Source organism: Apium graveolens, chromosome 6 (assembly GCF_009905375.1).
Source record: "Apium graveolens cultivar Ventura chromosome 6, ASM990537v1, whole genome shotgun sequence".
Classification (NCBI taxonomy): domain Eukaryota; kingdom Viridiplantae; phylum Streptophyta; class Magnoliopsida; order Apiales; family Apiaceae; genus Apium; species Apium graveolens.
Window position 1 is genome coordinate 57310100 of NC_133652.1, and position 23625 is coordinate 57333724.

Consider the following 23625-nt stretch of genomic DNA (forward strand, 5'->3'; position numbering starts at 1 on the left):
TGTCTAAGATAGACTTTCACAACGGTTCTGGAAAACTTCTGATGTCAAATGTCAGATTAGACATCGATTATATATATGTAACCATTGTTAAAAACCTATTTTAACATCATTTTATTTAATATAACCAATGTTAATTTCAAAAATAGACATCAATTATTTATTCTAGAATTGATGTTATTGCCCTTTTTACGTGTGCTGAAAGTCCTATATTAACATCGAATATTACACAATGCATTAACCACGATACTGAAAAACTTGATTATCAAAACTCAACCAATACATATATATTATTACCCAATTGAATTCAAGATCAACAAATTCTCAATGTGTACAACTTATCTCAAATACGTCTATCATTCTAAACAAACTATTCCGGTTTCAAGTACAACTAATCTTAATGTTTAAAATCAACCATATTCCTAGTACTCAAGTCATCCCCTTTCATGCGGGCTAGTCTTCTCTTCAATTTTCTCTACTATGCTTCCGATCAACAAAACAAATGGAAATCTGTCTCGCCTAAAACTTTTCCAAGCCTTTATGAAACTTTCGTCAACTCTTGTTTGAAAGTCTCGTCATTATCTGCCTTCTCAAGAGCACTAATCACTGCTAGATAATTAATATAACTACAATACAACAAAATCATCAGGGGTCCTTGAGCAAGTAAAGACCGCAGACATACCCTTAGATAATAGAACACATTTCTCGTGGTGTCCGCTGTTCAATACCTCAATATTGAATTGTCTGGGATGGTGTCTATCGTTGGTATCATGTATGTCCATGTGTTATCCGCAACCACCAACCCATCTGCATTAGTAAGGTACTCTTCAGACATGAAGAATCCAATTCCTTGAACAAAAGCCCCTTCAATCTGTATGATAGTAAAACTTTATATTCAACTGTAATCACTTATATTATAAGAAAAGATTCACCAGGAAACATTTGGGTTTGAAATAGTTTAAGGAGTGAGAACAATGTTAATATGTTTGATCATGATTAAAGTTTGGCAACATGTCCCATGTCTACAGCAGGGTTCATACTTTGGACACAATCATAGATGATATCCGCTTGAAGGATACTGGTTTCTCCCGTTAGAATATTTATTTCCACCTGTAGTATAAAAATCTGGTTGTCCTTGTTAAAACCATAAATTAAGCACTGTAGCAGGAGAAATTCTATAAACAATTGATAATCTAGACCTCTTCTGTGAACTTATCCAAAGAGTGAAGAATGAAAGAATATCAATTTTGAACCATATTCCCAAGGCATAAGTTGCATATTATTAAAATTAAGATAAGACATGAGTGTTCAACAAACTCACCTCACTTACTGTTGCCCCGTAGTTCAAGTACCGGCTACAATTGGAGTCAGGTACAAAGTACCCACTTGCTGATAAGCTCAGACCACGTGAGTATGCCTGAATAATAAACAAATTATTAAAATTATTTACTCATCAGTTCAGGTAATGCAGCTCTGCTACAGATATTTCCAAGTACTCTTGCTTATCTCTTTTTTAAATCATCCAAATACTAAATGATTCTTTGTATAAGTTTTTATCATATTAGTATGAACAAAAGTTGTAAAACTATAGAAGTCTATGCAAGGGATTAACTACCACAGATTGGCAACCATGACAATATATAATACCAACTACAAGTTAGGACTTGATGGTTAGATATTCATATACACTGACTGTTGTGTGGAATTATATATACTGAACAATGAATAACAGTTGTTGTCTGGTATCATCGCTAAAACCAACTACACGGTATCGTCATCCCATAAATTTTATCTTAGTTCCATTCCATAAATTTAATATAAATCAACTCTTAATAAATTAGGACATGAATATGTGTATTCTTATCTCCAACAATTCTCCTTTTATTCATTCTTCATCTAATATTTTATTACTAAAATATACTTTTCATCTCTAAAAGTACATTTACATTGGAGGGAGAAAATGATTGTTCTTAATAATTTATAATAAAATATAAGTTCAGAGAAGAGAGAGGCTACTTATTTACAAGTAATGCGAAGAAGATCCTAGTGATTCACTATTGGAGTAGTTTCTTCTTATGTTTTAGCTAAGGATGCCAAATAGCTAATCTATTGGAGTTGCTAATAGTTAAATGTTTTCAAGTTTAAAATGCTTCTTGTAATATGTGCTCTCAAGACACTTTAATCTCAAGTAGCTTTCTTTCGTCCACACATTTAGAGAAGAACATATCTGACATAATTTACAGAACTGAAACAAAATCGACATGCATCAACCTATTGGAGATTATAAGGCATAAAAATAAATTTTAAGAAGAGATGATAGATACTTGAAGAATTAATGAATGCCAGTTTAAAGGAGTCATTTGAACCTGTAGACTCTCCTTAAGAGGGACAAGTCGTTCAACCAAGATATTGCAGCAAATTCTGACCACTTCACAGCTTAATTCAGATGTAGTGCTTGAGGAAGTAATTCCCCCTTGAATTAAGCTCAGAGTATCAGATTGCACAACCCGTACCTTTTCCGCAAGGTCCGCAGTTCCATCATATTGGATCGAACTGAGAGCATATGCAGTCATTTATTTTACCTTTGTCCATAGCCCCTGCCCAGGCTCAATCCCTCCAACTTCCACAATGATAGATCCATCTGAAAGAATGCTCACTTTTCCAGGGGATGCTCTCTTAGTAACTGACATCATAATGGGAACACGAGATAAACCCCTTTTCCTCCATATTTCATCCCGATTGAATAATTCATTCATTTCAATCCTTTGTTTATAGTTTAATGACATCCCCAATCTATCCCAGATAGAAGGCAAAATATATTCTACCAGTTCTCCTGCACTTCGCTCATAAAACAATTTTAGGCTATCAAATGTGTGAAGGTTTTAGTATATAACAGAATCCACTTCTAGAGAAAGAGTAGATGTCACGTGTTCTATTACAGCCTTCGCAATGTAAGACCCTTGTACCTCTCCGGGTCAGAGCAGAAATCACCAATCCGTTTGGCTTTACATCATCTGCAATCTGATTAAATAGAAGTGTCATGACTTAAGACATGTACATAATGTTCTACATTTGAAGTAAAAATTATAAGCATATGTTTCTCTTTTTTCGAAATTCCTTGTCCTACATGTTTATATACTGAGAAAAAGAGAGACAAACCTTGCACATAGGAGCAAGTAAAATAGCACCATCCCAGAAAGCTGGTTTCTTTTTGTGTAAAAGGACACAACTACTCCACCCATTGATTCATACAACATCTAAAGTCAACTTTAGATGTTTAATCAGCATCTACATACTCCGTTATCTGTACATGTTTGGTTTTGGTTAATAAATATAATATCTTGGAATCTTTTAGATTACATAAGCATAATTCTTCCAGTTTCTTATGATAACATTATTTTCCGGTTACATGTGTAATAGAGGAAGCAACTACTGCTTAATATAAAACAAAATACCACAAATGTGTACACAAGAACACAAACCTAACTGAAGCTCACTGAATCTCAAGACCTGTTCAAAAAAACCCAATTAAAAATTACGAACAAACGTAATTGAAAAAATTAAACCTAATTGAATAAACAACCCTAATTGAACAAACAAACCTGTTTAGCATTTAGGATTTCTCGTAGATGAATTTATTTTTCTGAGTCAAAGGGCTTTCGTTTTGCTCAAATCGGATTAACGGTCTAATTAATATCAATTAAACACTGATAATTCCATTTATTATCTAATATAAATAATTATTACTAATTTTTAAACCCTAAAATAATTTTAAATATTTATTTAAGAAAAATCAGAGTCAAAAATAATTTTTCTATAATTTTTGGAATTAAAATGAGTTTGTTATGATTTATTAAAAATTATTTGATTAATTATCGAAATAATTAATCATTTTTAAATAATTAATAAATAATAAATAACTAATAAATAATTAATAAATAATTATTTAATAATTTAAAATAATTAATCCCTAATTATTATGATTAATTACAATTTATTATAAATATTTACAATTTATTAATATTTACTCGATTAGATCGATTATTTATAAATAAATAATCGATACAACTAGCTGTTACATTATTTATCGGATAATCAGTTATTATTCCAATCATAATCCAACTCAACAATCAATTACTCGTATAAATATGAGTTATTACCTTTCTCGTATAATTATTGAATTATTACGATTATTATTACAACTTATACGATTTAATCGATTATCTGTATTTAATTATTCGTTACGAATAATTATTATGATATTCTTCGAATAAGTAACTATCGCTCGAATAATAATAATCTACTTATCGTTCAATTACTAGTATGAATACGAGTTATTCGTATTATTTAATTATCGAATCTTTACTCATAATATTCGATAAATTTTAATCCTTATTTATTAATTAATTACTTAATTACTAAATGATAAGTAAATAGATAAATAATTAGGTAAATAATTAAATAATTAATTAAATAACTAAATTCGAATTTCTAAATTATTAAAATAATTCTAAAATTATTAATAATATTTTTCAGAATTTAAAACTGATTTTTAATTGATTTTTAGAATTATTAAAAAGTAATTTTGATTTACTAAAATATTAAAAAAAATTAAAAGTCAGAAACAAGAATCAGGACAACAGATTGGGTTTTACTGGATCAAACTCGGGTCATCGTTCCGGGTTGGAACCGGGTTATCGGGTCGCCCACGAACCTGTCGGGTCGGGAAGAACGCGTCGCTGGCAGCGACGCCGGTGGCTTTCCGGCGAGCGAAATACGGCTGCACACGGCGATATTCCACCTCGTTTCTTCATCGTTTTTGTTCCACAGCAACACAAACACCTCCTCATGTTGTCCTCCGTCCTCCTTCGTCGATCAACAGTCGGAAAACGAAGAACAGCCGCCGTTATCGGCGGTTCTCCGGCGAGCATAAAACCGAAACCAAATCACACGAAACCGGTGTCAAGGAACTGGAAATTCAACGATCTACACGTTCGTGGCCACAGAAACATCAAACAACCCCTCGAACTAAAAACCCGAATTCAAAAACGGGTCGAACACTCAAAATCACAAATCACAAATTCGGGAATAGAAAAATCAATTAAAAATACGTATAATCATCTACATAACCTGGGCAATCTATTCATATAACTCTCATCAACCAAAACACAACGATTTGTAAATACCCAAATCAGTTCAAGAACCCTAAAAATTGAATTGAAATTCAAAGATATAAAACATGAAATTGATTACACGAATAGAAAGTAGAGATCAAGAGCTTTGCAACGACTACTTACATGTCTGATTTGAAGGTCAGAATCACGATCAAATCTCCGGTTGAAATCAAGAACACCAAACCCTAATTTCTGGAAAATTGGGGATTTTCCGAATTTTTACTGAATTTTTATAATTAATCAGTAATTAATTAATAGAAATTAAGCTATTTATACTAGTAAAAATAATACCCCTAAATAAAATTAAGGGGCTAATTCCACTCCTAATAAAAATATTAGGCCCTAATTTTTATAATTTTTGAGTATTAAAATTTAATTTATAATTATTTTATATATGTAATATATATGCTAAAATTTCCCAAAAATTGTGAATAATGCAAAAATACAAAGAAATGGTATAAATAAAATTCCTATAATTTTATAAAAATAATAATGTGATTTTTGTGGGGTTTTTAACACCCAATGGGGACCGGAAAAGTCATTTTTCGCTAAACGAGAAAATTTATAAAATACTTAGATGTTCAGAATAATGCGATGGTAAAAGCCGTTTGATGAAAAATAAGGCCCATTATTTTATTTGAAATACTTGCTTTAAAATCATGGTTTGGGTCGTAAAACGTTTGAAATGAAAGCGATAAATGGAAAATAAAGTATCTTAAAAATACCGGAATGACACAGAATGCACATAACAAGTAGCAATTAGGGTTTGACAGATAATTACACATAAATGACACATTAATATACATAATTTATTATAAATATGATATAATACAGACGTAAATTTCCCAGACGTTACAGACTAAAGGAACAGTGTTAGCTTTATAACTTAGTTAACTGCTGGTTTGCACAGTGTGTAATAAGACATGCTATTAGCTTTTCTAAACTGTCACTTGTCATTTCTATTTATAGAAAAGTAGATCTTCCATTTCTGGCTTAGCATATCTTTAGCATCCCGTGTTCACTTTGATCTTCCTCTGTCAGTTAATCTTTACCATTGATCTTGCACATTCTTCAAGCTGCTTTTTGTAGACTTGTCAATCCAGCTTTTGGATTATTTATTGATTGTTTATCTTGGATATTGAACTGATCTGCAACTTTGTACTTTGAGATTGTACCTCGAGATCTCCAGTTTAGGTCTATAGAACACTTGACATCTCGATAAGTATATTGTCTTATCGAGATCTCTAGTACTCTATATTTAGTTTGGCTTGTAGAGGTCTTCAGTTCTCTATAAGAGAATTTTGGCTTGTCGAGATCTCTAGTCTTCACATCTTCACTTTGACTTATCGATAACTCTTAGTTCTCTAGTAGCTTCGTGACTTGTCGATATCTCAGAGTTCTCTAATCAAATTTAACTTGTCGATATCTCAGAGTTTTTTAGTCAAAATTTAACTTGTCGATGTCTCTGAGTTCTCTAGTAAATTTAGACTTATCGAGATCTCTGAGTTCTCTAGTAGACTTAGACTTATCGATAACTCAGAGTTCTCTAATGAATGTAGACTTATCGATAACTCTGAGTTCTCTAGTGAACAAATGACTTGTCGATATCTCCAACCTTCATGTCTTCTTGACTTGTTGATATCTCACTGAGTTCTCTAGTAGCTTTCCTGACTTCTCGATAAGCCATTCTGGAGTTCTCGAATGACTTCTCTATAACATTAAATCTGTGACTTGTAGATATATTGACTTAGAGTATCTTTCCTAATACAGATTTATTCAACTCCAAGCTTCTTCATAATTCTTCTGAGGCATGATCTTCTTGATCTTCTTCTAGATAGAATTCTTAGGCTTGATACTGTTTATTAGAAAAAGACTTCAGTCTGCTCCTTCGACATTTTTACAGACTTTAAACGTTACAAGTACAAAATAAAAATTAAGATAACAATAAAACTTACTTAGGGTTGGCCCCAAGCTTAGCTGATTACCAAAAATAACAGTTCATTAATCTACTTGATCAAATGTCCATTTGGCTTGCTTCATACTTTGATCAGGGACACTAATGATATTATAATCTTCAGTGATCTTTGACATCATTACTTATATATTACAATCTCCCCCAACTTGTTCATTATGGAATTATGCACAAGTTCTGATAGATGATGTCAAAACTCTAACTAAATGCCGGAGTTAATCTCCCCATCTTGTCTTCTTTTGTGAGTTGCCTTTAGATTTACTCTTTCCTCCCTCTATCAAGAAGAGGATATTATTTTCTGGCAACATCCATCCAGCTGTTTTTGTATATAGATATATTCTCCCCTTTTTTGACATTATCTCTAGGTAGAAATATCCAGCTAGATGCACATTGTTCAAGCTTTTGTCATTGTCCATTTAGAACACTATATGTAGCTTCAAGCTTCAGTGATATCTGTAGTGATGAATTCATCAAGTAGAATAGGAGTTTTACTTAGATCTGCAGAAGAATTCTGTCAGTAACAAAAATCTTAAGCTCTCTGTTCTTTTGAATAAGTAGTCTCACTACTTCTCACTGCACTAGTCTCATGACTTTTAAGAGTCAGAGTTTCCTCACAAGGATTACTAAATCCAGACACTCATCTACCTCTCCTTTTTCCAGGAAGGATCCTGCCTCTCTTATTTTCTGTTTTTCTCTCAAGCTTTTCTCTTATCCTCATATGAAAGGCTCAATTATTGTTTGACTTACATAAATAAGAGGTGGCTGAGAAGAGTTGTCTGTGATCATATGATTAGGGGTAATCCATATAGATCTAATCATACTCATTTCATCAGAAGAGTGAATACTAGTTTAAGGTTGTTAGGTGGATGGTTCATCAGAAACACTTGTGACTAGGGTCACAGTTTAACTCACAGATTGCTCTGTGGTTTTGATAATGTGTTGTCCTTCACTTATAGTGGGAACCTCCAATTGAATTGGAGGGGATTTGGCTGGGTTACTGTCATGTACACCAGCCTCAAAACCTTCTGTGTCTTGCAACATACTGGCACTTAAATGTGCTATACTTTCCTCTCTCATGATAATATAATAGGCAATTGTACTTTTAGCTTCGACTGCTAAGGCAGCTTCTGCTAGAGTTATGAGGGGAGTTGTTCCTTCTTGAGGAACCTCCAATTGAATTGGAGAAGATTTAGATAGCTCCCCCTCGGGAGTACTACCCTCAAACCTTTCAATCTGTGAAGAATGTTTTGCACATGAAGGTGCATTAGAGATATTCATGGGATCTTCAGTGAAAACTGATGAATTCCCCATGTTTGTGGTGGTTCTTTTCTCAAACATCAAAACAACTGAAGAACATTTTGTGAAGTTTATGTTCTTTTGTAAAACAGGTTTCTTTCAAGAGTCACCTAAGTGAGATTATGTTTGAGTTTGTGTTGCTATGCCTGGGTGAACTGCAGTTTGGTTTTGAAATGTATTAGCTGCAGTTTAGCACAAATGCCTGTTGATTGATTATCTGAATTTCCTATTGTTGTTTGAATAGATTGTGTTGTACATGTACTGCATTGAATATATGTAACTTTTTGGAGTTTAGTTAGACATATGCAGTGTAAGATATTTAGTTGCAAGCATTATTGCAGAAAAGATAAGGATCAACTGAGTTATAACACATAACAATCATGACACAAACAGGAAAAAAAAATAGAGAAGAAGTAGAATTTTCATTAATAATAGAAACAGAGTACATAAAGATATAGATTTCAACAAGTGAATCCTAATCCTAACTACTCTAGTTTCTGCTTCTTCTTCTTCTCGGCTTCTATTCTCCTTTCCCAGCGCTGGTATGCTCTGGACATGGAGTGTGCAAGAGAAATGATTCTCTCTTGCAACTCCAGAGCAGCAAGACGTTGCTGCTCAGCCACCATGGCACGTCTCTCCTGCTCAAGAGAGACTTCTCCCATAAAAAATAGGAAGTTTATCTGATCGTCCCACGAGAGTTCGTCAAAAACGTCAAGGGGAACATCAAAGGGGCTGCAAACAATCCCCCTGATGCGGACACGCAGTCCGAAAGGGTCATAGTAGACTTGGTTGTCAGCCAAATGAAAAGCGGGTTGATAAACTCCATTGATAAGCTTGTAGAAGACCGGGGCAACCATTGGAGAGAGATGAACAAGAAGTGAGTTTTGAAGTTAGGATGTTTGTTGAGAAAGAGAGTAGTGATGAATAATGAAGAGAGAAGGGTTTAAATTTATAGAAGGAGAAAAGAAATCAAAAGACTCTTGAATTTCCCGGTTAATAAGTGTAATAATCACACAAACATACTTTACGAGTATCTAGATAGTTAGAAGTGACTTAACTTTCTAGTTACTATTCCCCATGCAAGTACTCGTGGATCTTAGTTCACTTTCTAGGTTAACTATTCCCCATGCAAATAAACAAGTACCCCTACACAAAGAGTAACCTTTCCTATCAGTAAAATATTCCACTGGCTAACTCATCAAAACAAATACTGATAAGGAATTATTTTGAATAAATCTAAGACACATAATTAGCATATAGTCAAATAAATTTAACTATTATCAGCATTCTCAAAACATCACATATAATGTACTAGTCTACTTTCATTAGACTAACATATTCCATATTTAAAAAAAATTGCACATAAGCACGTAAATGTGTCAATAAGTCTGAGTAATTATAGATAAAGTATGTCAAAAGTATTTTGCTGAACATAATTTATGAATTAAATTATTTCAGTTTTTCATATTTTTTGCTTCTTTTGATCTATTATTTATTAACTTCATATATTTAGGATATGAATTAATAAATATTCAGTTTGCTTGGAATTTTGAGAAATTCTAAGTTAAAATATGTATCGAGAAGTCTGGGTAATTATAGTAAAAGTAAATGACTTGTCGAGAACTCAAAAATAGACATTTGGGGTTTGTCTATCGAGAAGTCATTTTAAGAGAAAAAGTACATATCGAGAAGTTATTTTAAATTACTCTTTTAGAGAACTCAAAATTGACTTATCGAGATGTGAAATAAATACCCAGTTTGTCCAAAAAGTGAACTAAATTAATTCCAACTTTTATTTGAATAAATTCAAAATGAAATTAGAATGAATTTTCCAAAAGTATTTTACCAAAATAATTTGTTAATTTAAATTATCTCAGTTCCGAGTTATTGATAAGTCAAAAATTGTACTTGTAGAGAACCATGTGAATAAACACTACTAGAGAACTCTACAAGGACTTATCGATAAGTCATTTTTTAAGCCTATCGAGAAGTCACTCGAGAAGTCAGTAGATTGACTTATCGAGGACTCACTCGAGAAGTCCTAAAATGACTTGTCGAGAAGTCAATTTTTACTTATCGATAACTCAGTTCTCTATATACTTTTGGTTTTTGTAATTCTTCCTTGTGTTAATTTTACATATTAAGAATGTAAGTTAACAACTGAGTAGTTTACTTAGAATTTGAAAAATTCCAAGTTGAATTTGAATTTGAAAAACTAATATGGAGAGATTTCTGAAATATTTATAATTCATATTTCAGTTAATTTTCAATTTAATCAAATTAATTTTGATTTACTGGAGATTAATCTGCTACAAAACATTAGCTGAGTTCTTGCCTTAGGATAAAGAGTTAAGCATTCCAATTTCACCTACAAGTTTAGTGAAAGTTGCTTCATCCAAAGGTTTAGTAAAAATGTCAGCTAATTATTTTTCTAGTTGGTACAAAAATGAGCTCAATGGTACCATTTGTAGCATGTTCTCTGATGAAATGATACCTCACATCAATGTGCTTTGTCCTAGAATGATTAACTGGATTATCTACTATAGATATAGCACTAGTATTGTCACACATAATAGGAATTTTCTGCAACACTAGGCCATAATCCATTAGCTGATTTATAATCCAAAGCACTTGAGCACAACAACTTCCTACAGCTATGTATTCAGCTTCAGCAGTAGAAGTTGATACAGATTGTTATTTCTTGCTATACCAAGATACAAGTCTTTGTCCAAGAAATTGACAGCTTCCACTGGTACTCTTTCTGTCAACCCTGCATCCAGCAAAATCTGCATCTGTGTAACCAACAGCTTCAAAACCATTTCCTTTAGGATACCATAATCCCAAGTTTGGAGTTCCCTTCAAGTATCTGAAAATCCTCTTTACAACCATCAAATGTGATTCTTTTGGATTGGCTTGAAATCTTACACATAGATGTGTTGCAAACATGATGTCTGGTCTACTTGCTGTTAAATAAAGCAATGATCCAATCATCCCTCTATAGCTTGAGATATCTACACTCTTGCCCTTTTTATCTTCATCTAACTTTGTTGCAGTAGACATAGGTGTAGATGCAGGTGAACAATCAACCATTCCAAAAAATTTCAATAGATCCTTGACATATTTAGTTTGGTTGATAAAGATACCATCACTTCTTTGACTGACTTAAATTCTAAGGAAGTAACTCAGTTCCCTCATCATACTCATTTCATATTCACTTTGCATAAGCTTGGAGAATCTTTGGCAAAGCTTCTCATCAGTAGAACCAAATATGATATCATCCACATAAATCTGAACTAGGATCATATCTTCACCATGTTTCTTGTAGAAGAGAGTCTTGTCTATGGTTCCTCTAGTAAAACCATGCTTCAGTAAGAAATCTGATAGTGTGTCATACCAAGATCTAGGTGCCCGTTTTAGTCCATATAGAGCCTTGAGTAACTTGTACACAAAATTTGGAAATTTTGGATCCCCAAATCCAGGGGGTTGTTGCACATAAACTTCTTTTCTAGCTCACCATTCAGGAAAGGCACTTTTGACATCCATTTGATACACTTTAAAGTTTGATTGTGCAGAAAGTCTCGACTCTGTTTATGATTGGAACCTAACTCTTAGGAACCTAACATTTACATATTGGATTAGAATACTTCGGGATTTAACAAGTTGGGAGCTAACAATTGGTAGAAATTGGTGATCTCACAGTTGGGAGATATAAGGAGTTGGGAAGATTGGTGAACATGATGATCAATAGTGAAGTCATTCTTGCAGCATTTAAAGGTACATGGTTGATCAGACTCTGACTTGATATTTCTTTTCCAACCAAGTAAAATATGAGAACTCCTTCAGACAACAGCATATATTCCTTCTCTAAGGGGGAGATAAAAGCTTATATAATAGTTTGGAGGATTCCTCAACTGGGGGGGGGGGAATAGCAGGGAGGAGGAAAAAGGTAAAGCACATGTACACTACACCACACCATTGTTGTTTGTTACTATGGATCCTATTGTACGGGAGAGGTGGTAAACACAAGGTGATTTCCTAGTGATCAGAAGAAGTGGTTTGGTTCATCACTATTATTCACAAGGGAAGAAGCTGCTTTCCAAAAGGGGAGTACCATTAGTTCTTATCTGCAGATCCTATTGTACGGGAGAGGTGGTAGACGAAGGTGATCTCCTTTAAGCAGTTGATTCTCATAGGAGGAGAATCAAGAGAGATATGCGCTTCTCAACGGGAAATGTGGTTGTACAAAAGAAGCTGCTGATGATTACTTCAAGACTGAGAAGTGTTATCTGGCAGAGATTTGAAGAACCAAGGAAATGAAGATAAAACTACTTGAAGATCAGTTCAGTGCTAGAGGAACAAGCATCTTTCATTTCAGTTACTCAAGAAATCTGGAAATGCAGTATTTGATCCAGAAAACCAGTAGCATTATTTACAAGTCCTGGTACATTACTTTTTCTAGTTGTTAGTTGAGTTATCCTCTCTATTTAATTTGTTTGTTAGGTTTAACAATCAAATAGGGGGAGATTGTTGGTGAGACTGCGTAGCTGTATGAACAGTTATGTGATAACTCAACACGATAACAACACTAGAACATGACAGGTTAATAATACTACGTCTATACAAGAAATCAGGAAGAATGAAGACAAGGCAAATACAAAGAATCGGAAGATTAGAAGAAGGCCTGAAGTCTGTCTACAGGTCATTGAAAGAAGTTCATTAATATGATCATGCCTCAGTGAAGAACAAAGGTTAAAGACTTTCAGGGTTTCAGAAATGTTGAAGATCAGTATACAAGTGCTACCGGAAGATTTCAGTGTATTGGCATTGATTGAAGATAGACAGTGTTCGAAGCATAGGAATCTGAAGAATTGAAGACATGGTATAGACAGAGGTTAATGAAGATATTGTCTAAATTACCAGAAAGGATTCCAGTGAAAGTACAGTTATTTATTGACAGTCAGTGTCTGAAGCAATAAAGTTGAGGCAAGCTTACCAATTTAATCAAGGTCATAATACGAAGACCTGAATCGGGGTTAGTCGTCTGTGAACCAGACCAGTTGCACTAGGCGTCAACAGCTCGTGAAAGGAATCTGGGTATTATTTTTAGAAGAATTGTTAAGTTCAGGAACGTACTTAGATTGAACATTTATCTTTTAAAGTACGAGAAGAGGTGTGCGGGGTATTCAGCTAAATAACTCAGGGGACTGGCGAAGCTTAAAGTTTAATTGGTAAATTAAATAAATTTATTAATGGACTTTAATATAATTTATTTAATAAACTTAAAATGATTTATTTTATAAACTTTAAATAAGTTTATTTTATAAATATAAATTATATTTAAGTTAATTTTATAAATTAATTTAATTACAATTTAAATTTAAAACAAAAAGAAACAAAAAAAAGAAAGAAAAGAAAAGAGAAAAAGAAAAGAAAACAAAAAGAAAATAGAAAAAGAAAGAAAACAAAAAAAAATGAAAAACAAATAAAAAGGAAAAAGGAAAAATGAAAAATGAAAAGCAAAAAAAAAGAAAAGGAATAAAAGTAAAACAAAATCACATGGAGATTTGGTTTAAGTACCTGTTGTAGTACTCCCTGGTCGCTAGAGACAAATCTTTTCCCTCCTGTCGCCACAAAGCTGCTGCTTTGTTTTTGATTAAGTACTAGTAGTACACTGGTCGCCATACAGGTGATTAATTTTGTTCTACTAACAGTTGTACTAATACTACTAGTCGCCACAGAACTTGTGCTTCCTTGATCGCCACAGAAAAGATAAATCTAGTCGCCACAGAAGTTCTCTCTCCTTAGCCACACATTTTAAGGGATAAAGTCTACACTTTGCAACAGAAAAAAAGGAGACATTCATTTTTGGATCAATTTTTTTGTTCATCTTCTCTCCCAAAAGAGAAGTGAAAATGGCAGCATTGATTTACAGAGAAGCTCAAACTTTTTGTACATCCGTTTAACTTCTCACCGGAGTAATGTTATAATGCCCGATTTAACTCTTGTATATTCATAGGGGCATTATAATCGTTACCCGGTAATTAAATCCTTAGATAAACAAAAGCTATATTATTGTATAGGATTTGATTTGTAAATCTTTGTTGTAGCTAGGAACTTTACTGTTCTTAGATTGTAGCCGGTTAATTTATTTACCGGAGTGTAGCAACACCCTCGAGGATTTATATACGAATATATATTTTCCCGAATATCTTGTATTCCTTGATTTTATCATTTCAAACACTATTTCTCTCAAGAATTCGAAACCACTAACCGAGCACTAAATATTTTATCCGCAAAAGATTCGAAAGAATTTTTAATTTAGTGATTATCGTATTCAACCCCCCCTTCTACGATAATTCGGGACCCAACAATTGGTATCAGAGCAGACTGATTGATACACATATCAGGATCCTTAAATAAATTTATTTTATTAATTTGATTTTACATAAACTTATTTTATAAATTTGATTTAGTAAATTTATTTTTTAAATTTAATTTAAATGAGTTTATTATTTAAACTTGAATAAATTTATTTTATGAACTCAATTTAAATAAATTTATTGTATAAATTTGACTTAAATAAATTTATTATTTAAAGTTTAGTAAATAAAATTATTAATATAAATTAAATTTTTGGGTAATTGCCTGCCAGTTTTCTGATTCATCTTGTTTCCAGCTGCCAGTTTCCTAAATTATTACCTTCGCAATTTGTTTTGTACATCCAGTTGCAAATCTTTTAGCTGCCATTTTTTCCTTTTGGTGGTTAATTTGGTTATCAAATCAATGTGTACATGCAACTAAACAAATATCAGAGTACACGCGCCTGCAGTAAAACGGAAGTCCCTTGGAAGTTGTGTCGCTCACGCACGGAAATTTGGCAGTATGGTCTCAGGTTAATTGTACGCGCAGTCCTCCTATCACGCGCATCAAATTAGTAGAAGTGTACAAGGGATAATGACAATCAACTGGTAGCTAGCAGCGGTCGCCACAGAATTTCTAAGAAAGAAGAGAGGAGCTTGGTGTCGCCACACAATTTTTTTTTAAAGTAAAAGTCGGCGCACTAAGTCGCCACAAAAGTTATACAGGAGAACAGTAGTCGCCACATCTGTAGCTCCTTAATAATTAATTCTGATTTATTTATTTTTCCATAAAATTTAAAATTCTTAAATTTAATTTTTTCTTAAATAATAATTTACATTTTATTTAATTTTTAAGAAAATTTGAAATTCTTCAAAATTAGATTTTATGTAAATATTTATTTTTGATTAATTTATTTTCTAAGAAAATTAAAAATAATGGAAATTTAATTTTTCTTAAATATTAAATTAAGGGTACTCCAAGGATTGGTAGACTCGAGATTCCTCCGGGCTTTTAAAGTGGATTTTAATCTTTCGAAGAAAACGAAGACCATGTGCTATTTAGACGGAAGATTCCCGAATACGGAAATTGAAGATAATGGTTTTCTTACTCCGATGGAACTGATTTCAAGACCTACAGACGAAAATTGTGAATCTTCCTCAAAGGCTTACTCCATAGGATACCACTGGATTTTCAGACGCAGGAATTGAATGAAATTTCTTCGGGTACAATTTTTCTCGGAGATTTTAAGACAACTCTATGATTCTAGATTATACAGTCACACAGTGGTTTGTACCAATGCTACATTTATCAGGGAATCAATGAGATCAAAGAGGCAGGAATTGTGGAGATCAGAGAGAATAGTGGAGACATACAGATATCTCAGTTACATGCAGTAAAATTGGAACCTCAGGACAGAGTGTAGGAGTCATTGAGAGTTGAATCAGAAGAAGCTCAGGTAGAAGTACTTGAGGGACTGGACGTCAGGGCAGTGTTTCACTTTTCAGGGAAGTTTGGTCACATCAGATTCACAAGGAGTACATAAGCTATATCCAAGGATCAAACCTATCTATTCCGAAGCAGAGATTCTTACAGATTCAGTTCAAGGGGTGATTACAAGACTGAGAATGGGACATCAACAAGATTTGATATCTATATGTATGACAAGAAATATGTGTCAAGTAACTATCAGGGGTTTTGCTACAACAGAACAAGAAGCTTGACAAACAAGGATGAGTAGGGATTCAACTGAAGAGTTGAGACAAAGGTGGTATGTTTTCTTAGGGAAGTAGCCAGTCAAAACTTATAGTGCACGGAAAAGAGTTGGGATGGATCAGATGACAAGAATAATGAATATCTTGCTTTCACAGCAATCTCTGAAGATGATCCAACTCACATATCTCAGGTTTCAATTTCTTGAACCACTGCAATATAATGTTCTCAATATTTAATGCATGATAAGATCTTAATGTTTAAATGTTTAACACCCGCACAAGCATGATAGCATCACACATAGATAATGTTGAACTAGTTCACTAGCTTATTTTTTGGTAACTAGGATTGATGTTTAACTTGTGCATGTTACTTTAGATGATCTTAAATATGTGTTTGAATATTTGTTGAACATGATTAATTGCTTTAGTGAGGTATATGTTTTTTCCAGCATATAAGACCTTTGTTTATGCTTACTCTATTTATCCTATTACAATGTGATTTATTCATTTGATCTGAATTGTTTGTTAAGATGTATTGGTTTACAATTGGATTGAGATAGCTAGATGAGATTCATCAACAGGATTGGACTAGATAGAATTAGTGATTTATTTGTTAATTCTGTTTATTCCATATCATGCCTATATTGCTTAATTCTTATGTGTCATATTTCTGAATGAATGCCATGTATTCTTGATACAATGCTTACTTAATAATAGAAGCATGTTTAGGATTTCAATAGGGCAAAGACTGCTAGTCCTCCTTAAATAAGGTTGGAATCATTTTCCCCTATCCTAGAGACAAATCTGTCAAGGGTATTAAAATGGAGAAAATGGTCAGTCAAAGATAAGAATTAGCATGATAAGGTTGCAGCTGTTGTTATCTCTGTTTATAATAATATCTCTAATCCATCTGGACCTAAACTGATAAGTTGGGTACCAAGAACTGTTAATCCATCTGTGAGTGCAGGATATAACAGGTTAATTGATTCATATGTATTCTTGGTAATTCATACTCAAGGCATATGATCAAAGAAAGAGCCTCACAATCAAATTTGATTGACAAAAGCTATTCCGTCTAATCTTTGGAGATGACAACAAAGGTTTTCATTATGAGACAAGCTATGCAGAAAAGGGATGTCATCATGGACTCAACAATTGATATCACTGATAACAACTAGTTATTGGAGTCATTGATAACATTTGAAGAAACTTCCTTGCTGGAGAATCAAGGCACAAATCCTCTTATCAGACAGTTCTGCATCAAAGGACAAAATGTCAATTCAATGAAGGATTAGTGTCTCATCTGAAGTAGGAAGATTGAGAAGCTTGCTCTTGTTAGAGTAAGGAAAAGGATATGCTCGTAGCTAGACTGGGTACTCTGAAAAGGTAAAGTCAATGGTTTCTACTGTAAAGCTTTATCTGACAAAAGTTTAGTTATGGAAATGGAAGCTCTCACCCTTGAACATCAACACAAGGAACTCTTTTGTAAAAAGGGTTTAGTGAGAGGACTACCTCATCTGGAATTCAGAAGATGATAAATGTGAGGCATGTCAGAAAGAGGAGTCAAGGACAACATCACATCTAAGTAAAGATATACCTTAGTGATAGTGGATGACTACTCTTAACACAAAGTTGTTGTTCATGCATTCTTAAGACAAGACATCACAGATGGTGATTGATCACATCAAAGAAGATCAAGCTGGAAGCAACTGTAAAAGAAATGATCTTGTGAACAGATAATGGGACTGAATTCTAGAAGCAGTTCTGATTAATATCTGTAACATCAGGGATATTCTGAGACATACTCGGCACTATGAACTCCATGTCAGAATGGAGTGGTACAAAGGAAGAACCAGAACTTGATTAAAGCTACAAGGGAAATATCAAACTAATCAAGACTTCCTAAATACAAAAGGGCTGGAACAGTCAATACAGTTTGCAACAAGTTAGATCAAGCCTTGATCTGGATGTATACATGAAGACCACTAATGAGTTAATGGCCAACAGAAATAAACACTGGATAACCTAAAAGTGTTTAAAGAGAATGTTCTACAGAAGAAAATAATGAAATATTTTCAGTTGTTTGAAGATCTTCACATTTACAGCTAAGACTTGTTAGGATATTTTTCATGGCTACTTAGTGGAGTCTACAATCTACAGGGCATTTGTGGTTGATCAACAGAAGATGATTGAAAGTCTAAGTGCACATTTCAACAACTCCATTCTCCAAGCTGTTAAAAGAGAAATTAATGGTATTGATGATTCATATCCAATCAGTGGAATGGCAGTGTATAACACAACTCATTATTTCAATGAGGTCAGTCAGCAAGGGTAAGGATTTTCAGGAAAACCCACCAACAGCTTAGGGGGAGCAAAAGAAGGATCAACTAGTCAGACACAATACCACATTGAATATCAAGAGGACACTGAAGAACATATCTGCTGAGACAAAGGGTTTAATGTCAAGTCTATTCGCGGAGTCTAGTTCTTAAGTGATCCAGATGGTGGAGTTATGATTAGCGGGGCTACTGAGTGTAAATTATTATTTTTCTAGTTCTCTATCTGAAGAAGAAACTAAGAAAGTTATAGAAGCTCTGATAGATCCGGATTGATTGGGTGATTGCAAAAGCAAGATGAACTCAATCAGTCAGCAAGCAGATTGTAGGGAAGCTGGTATCCAAACCAAATGACAATATTGTAATTGGTACAAGGATAACCAAAAGTAAATACTGGATGACAATGGCATTGTTACGAGGGACAAGGCCAAACTGGATGCCAGGTTATTATCAGGAAGCAGTATCTGACAGAAATCACCAATGATGAGACTTGAAGATATTACGACATATCAGGCACCTGATGCACATTACACTTGAAATTGGACTCTAGTAGATGTGTACAAGTGCACTCCTGGTTGGTGAGTCAAAAGAGGAAGTCAATGCACAATAGTTCATGGACTTTGCAGTTGCAGACCTATTGGACTCTGTATATCTCTTCTTCACAAGCTCACTTCAGGTTGGTATGAAAAGTATCTTACTCAAGAAATCGTCAAGGACATGGCATGGCACTCTAACTGAAGTTACAATTTAATATGAACTAGTAGAGTCGTCATATTAATAACTCTCTTATCACTAGGAACAAACATATTGTTTTATATGTGAGTGATATAATGATAATGTTATATATTGGTCTACTAACAAAAACTTGTGCAAGATTATTTGCTAAGTAATTGCAGAGTAGGTAAGGAGGAGCGTGTTGGAAAGGTTGCAATTCGTTTTGGGATTACTTTAAGCAAGCTATTAGAATAATTCTTTTAGGAGCTCAAGCAAGCCAAAAGAACAATTTTTTTAGGAGCACAAGTAAACCAAAAGAATGATGGCAATACAAGTAAGTTAAGGACCTTTTGAAGATGCAAAATATGGAAGATTCTGAACATGCCAAGACTACTTACCAACAGAAACCACTAAAGCTTGATCAGTGCAACTCAGGTATAATGACAAGCTATAGAGGTATGACGAGCTCACTCTTTTACACAAATGCTAATAGACAACATGTAATATTCTCAAGATGCCAAAGTGCAAGGTTCTAATTAGATCCTAGAGAATCCAATCTTATAGATATTAACAAGATTATTAGATATCTTAAGGGACTACCAACTCTTGGAGTAAAGTACCTAAAGATATTATGCTTAACATGTTTGGCTATATAGATACAGATTAAGCAGGTTGTAAGAAAGACAGGAGAAGCATCTCTGAAGCTGTCAACTTAAGTGACAGAAGAAGCATCTCGGGAAGCTGTCAACTTCGTGGAAGAAGATTGATTTCTTGTTATGATAAGAAACAACCTCAAATCTAACAACTCTGTGGATCACTCTATGACAAGGCACCTTCACACCAAGTATCATTTATTTCGAGAGCATGTCTTTTAGTCAAAGAGTCACTTGCAGAAACACTTATTAAATCACTTGTTAAAATTAATCTTTCAAGACTAGTTTGTAAGTGTGGGATATCATTCATTGCATATTAGTTGGAAATCTCATCTGTAAGGAATTCTCCACATAAGTTCACAAGTATTAAATCTTCAATATTTAAAGGACTTTTGAATTTATCAGTAATCCAGTACCTTGTACTTAGTGCTATTATCTTGATTATCATGATTACAATGTCATATACATTTGTGGTAGTTAAGTATTATAGCATTAAGTTTGAATACTATTTTAATTGATTAAAATTATGACTGTAGACAACTCCATTCTATATTAGTCTCATAATTTAAACTATATTAAAATAATATGCAGCATAATAATTTGTATCTTGTGCGAATAATTGTGATACTTTTAATATTAGTGATATTATTTAGTTTTTTGTTCTAAGTAATCAATTCTTATTTCTAAAATTACTAATATTGAAAGTTGAAGTATTTTCTAAGTCATGTGTATGAAACTCTCAATATTTTAAATGCTTAGAAAGTATTTTTAAAATTACTAATTATCCAGAGAGTGATTGCCATGTATATAAGTCATATATCATATTGGTGATTATTCAAGGATAATTATGAAAATAGTTAAGTGCTAGTATCTAACTCATAGATATTTAGTATTTATTTTGGGTAGTTTGGATTATGGAAATTGAAGCAATTCAATGATTTTATTTGCTCCATAAGTCAAACTAACTTAAAATAATTAAGCAGCATGAATGATTATAACTAAATTTATTAACAATTGATATCTAGTGTATTGATTGTAACTTGTGTGTTATAAGTTAATTATGAGATTTTGGTTTTAGTGAATTTAGTAATGTTTACATCTCAAGAATTCACTGAAATCAGAATCATAATTGTAGCATGATTAGTTGTGTGTAATTTCTTGACTTATATCAGTTAATGATATTTAGTTAAGAGTTTATATTAGATATATTTGAGATGTCATGTCTAATCTGATTTGTGTTTAGTTTTCAGAACTTAACAACAGGACATATCAGGACTTACTGAAATCAGAACTTACTGAAATCAGAACTTAATATCAGAACTTAAGGCGTCAGAAGATACACATCAGTACTTAAGTGCGGGAAGACTTCAGATAAGGAATGCGGCTGATTTACAGGAGAAGATCTGGACTAAAACAAAAGAGGATATGCATGAAGAGTTAGAGGACTAGAAGACTTGTAGAAGATATCTGATTGATATATTTTAGGAGACAGAATTATATTCCATATCAATTAGAATATATCTTGTAACTGTGTACTATATAAACACAGACTTAGGGTTTACACTATATATGTTATCATTATCGAGAAACATTATTCATTATAACCTAGCAGCTCTTAGTGATACTGTTCATCACTGAGAGAGAACAACAGTTTTATTGTAACAGAGTTTATTTGAATATACTAGATCTTTGTTACATACTTGTGTTGAAATTGATTTGATTATATAAACACTATATTCAACCACCTTCTATAGTGTTGTGTGACCTAACAAGTGGTATCAGAGCTTTCCTGTTAACACACATACAGTAAAGATCCAAACAATCATGTCTAAAGAAATACAAACCCCAACTAAGCCCACCAAAACTCAAAAAACTCAAAACACTCAAACCCATTAGGGTTCCCATAGTGAGACCTTCTGAGTATTCCATATTGAAAGTGAAGATGGCTATGTTTCTGGAAGCTACAGATCCAAAATAACTTGACAGAATTAATGAAGGACCATATAAGCCTACTAAGCTCTCTGTTGCAGTTGCTGATCAACCAGCAAAGACCATACCAAAGGAGAGAGGTGAATACACACCTGAAGATATCTCATCTATTGCCAAGGATGTAAGGGTAAGGCATTTGCTACATAGTGCCATTGATAATGTCATGTCAAACAGGGTAATTGGATGCAAGACTGCAAAGGAGATATGGGATGCTTTGGAGACAAGATGCCAAGGAACTGATGCAATTAAAAAGAACATAAGGACTATACTCACTCAAGAGTATGCGCACTTTTACTCAAAAGCTGATGAGTCATTAACTGATTTATATGACAGGTTTGTCAAACTCTTGAATGATCTATCACTGGTGGACAAGGAATATGATCTTGAAGATTCAAATCTAAAATTCCTTTTAGCTCTTCCTGAAAATTGGGATTTGAAGTCTACTACCATAAGAGACAACTATGACCTTACTGAAACTACTCTTGATAATATTTATGGTATGCTCAAGACTTATGAACTTGAGATGGATCAAAGGAGCAAGAGGCATGGAAGAAAGTCAAGGACAGTTTCTCTTAAAGCTGAGGATGAGTCTCCTAAAGTTGTTGTCTCAAAGAAGGGCAAAGGAAATGATCTCATCATAAAGTCTGATTCAGAGTCATCATATTCTAATAATGATGATTCAGAAACTGAAAGTCTATCTGAAGTTGATGTTGATGCAGAGATGATGCAATTGTGTGCTCTTATGGTGAAGGGTATCACAAAGGTAGCCTACAAGAAATCCAGAAAGGGCAAGAAGTTTTCAATGAAAGGTGGAAGTTTTGATAAGAAAGGGTTCAGAAAGTCTGAAGGCAAAGGAGGAAAGTCTGATAGAGGAGACAACTCAAATGTCAAATGCTACAATTATGGTGAAAGAGGCCACATATCTCCTGACTGCAAGAAAGGAAAAAGTGATAAAGGCAAGGCACTTGTCACAAAGAAGAAAAGCTGGACAGACACTTTAGATTTTGAAGATGAGGTGAACTATGTCTTGATGGAAAATGCTAATAGCAGTACTGACACTACTGAATTGAAGGCACCTCAAACAACCTTTGCTTTTCATACTGATGATATTACTGAGTTGAGATTATATCTTAAAACAATGTTCATTAGTTTTAGAGATCAGACTTTAACATGTGAAAGATTAACATCTGAAAGTCTTGCTCTTAGAAACAGAAATGACTATTTAGAAAAAGAGTTAGTTATGTTCCATTAAACTCAGAAAGAAAGAGATGATGCTTTGTATGTTAGAGATGAAGTGCTAAAATTGAATGAATCTCTAAAAACTGATTTAGAAAAGGAAAAAGAGATCATCAGAACTTGGACTAACTCTGGCAGAACAACTCAGAATTTACTAAGTAGTGTTAACTGGAAAGAGGGCTTAGG

The 23625-nt window shown here is 33.4% G+C and overlaps 1 protein-coding gene across 1 annotated transcript; it reads right to left on the minus strand.

The window, feature by feature from the left end:
• Positions 1-313: 313 nt before the first annotated feature.
• On the minus strand, positions 314-3378 carry LOC141668089 (indole-3-acetaldehyde oxidase-like). Its single transcript, XM_074474780.1, has 4 exons — positions 3157-3378; positions 2364-3018; positions 1319-1414; positions 314-868 (listed from the first exon to the last, which is right to left on the minus strand). The coding sequence occupies exons 2-4, from the start codon at positions 2568-2570 to the stop codon at positions 719-721; spliced, it is 453 nt and encodes a 150-aa protein (XP_074330881.1). The 5' UTR covers positions 2571-3018; positions 3157-3378; the 3' UTR covers positions 314-718.
• Positions 3379-23625: the final 20247 nt, after the last annotated feature.

Bases quoted from the DNA above. Each gene is read 5' to 3' on its own strand.
- LOC141668089 (XM_074474780.1), bottom strand. From the start codon at position 2,570: ATGACTGCATATGCTCTCAGTTCGATCCAATATGATGGAACTGCGGAC. The intron at 1,415-2,363 runs GTTCAAATGACT...TTTATTATTCAG, and splicing joins CTCTTAAGGAGAGTCTACAG to GCATACTCACGTGGTCTGAG. The intron at 869-1,318 runs GTGAGTTTGTTG...ACTATCATACAG, and splicing joins ACGGGGCAACAGTAAGTGAG to ATTGAAGGGGCTTTTGTTCA.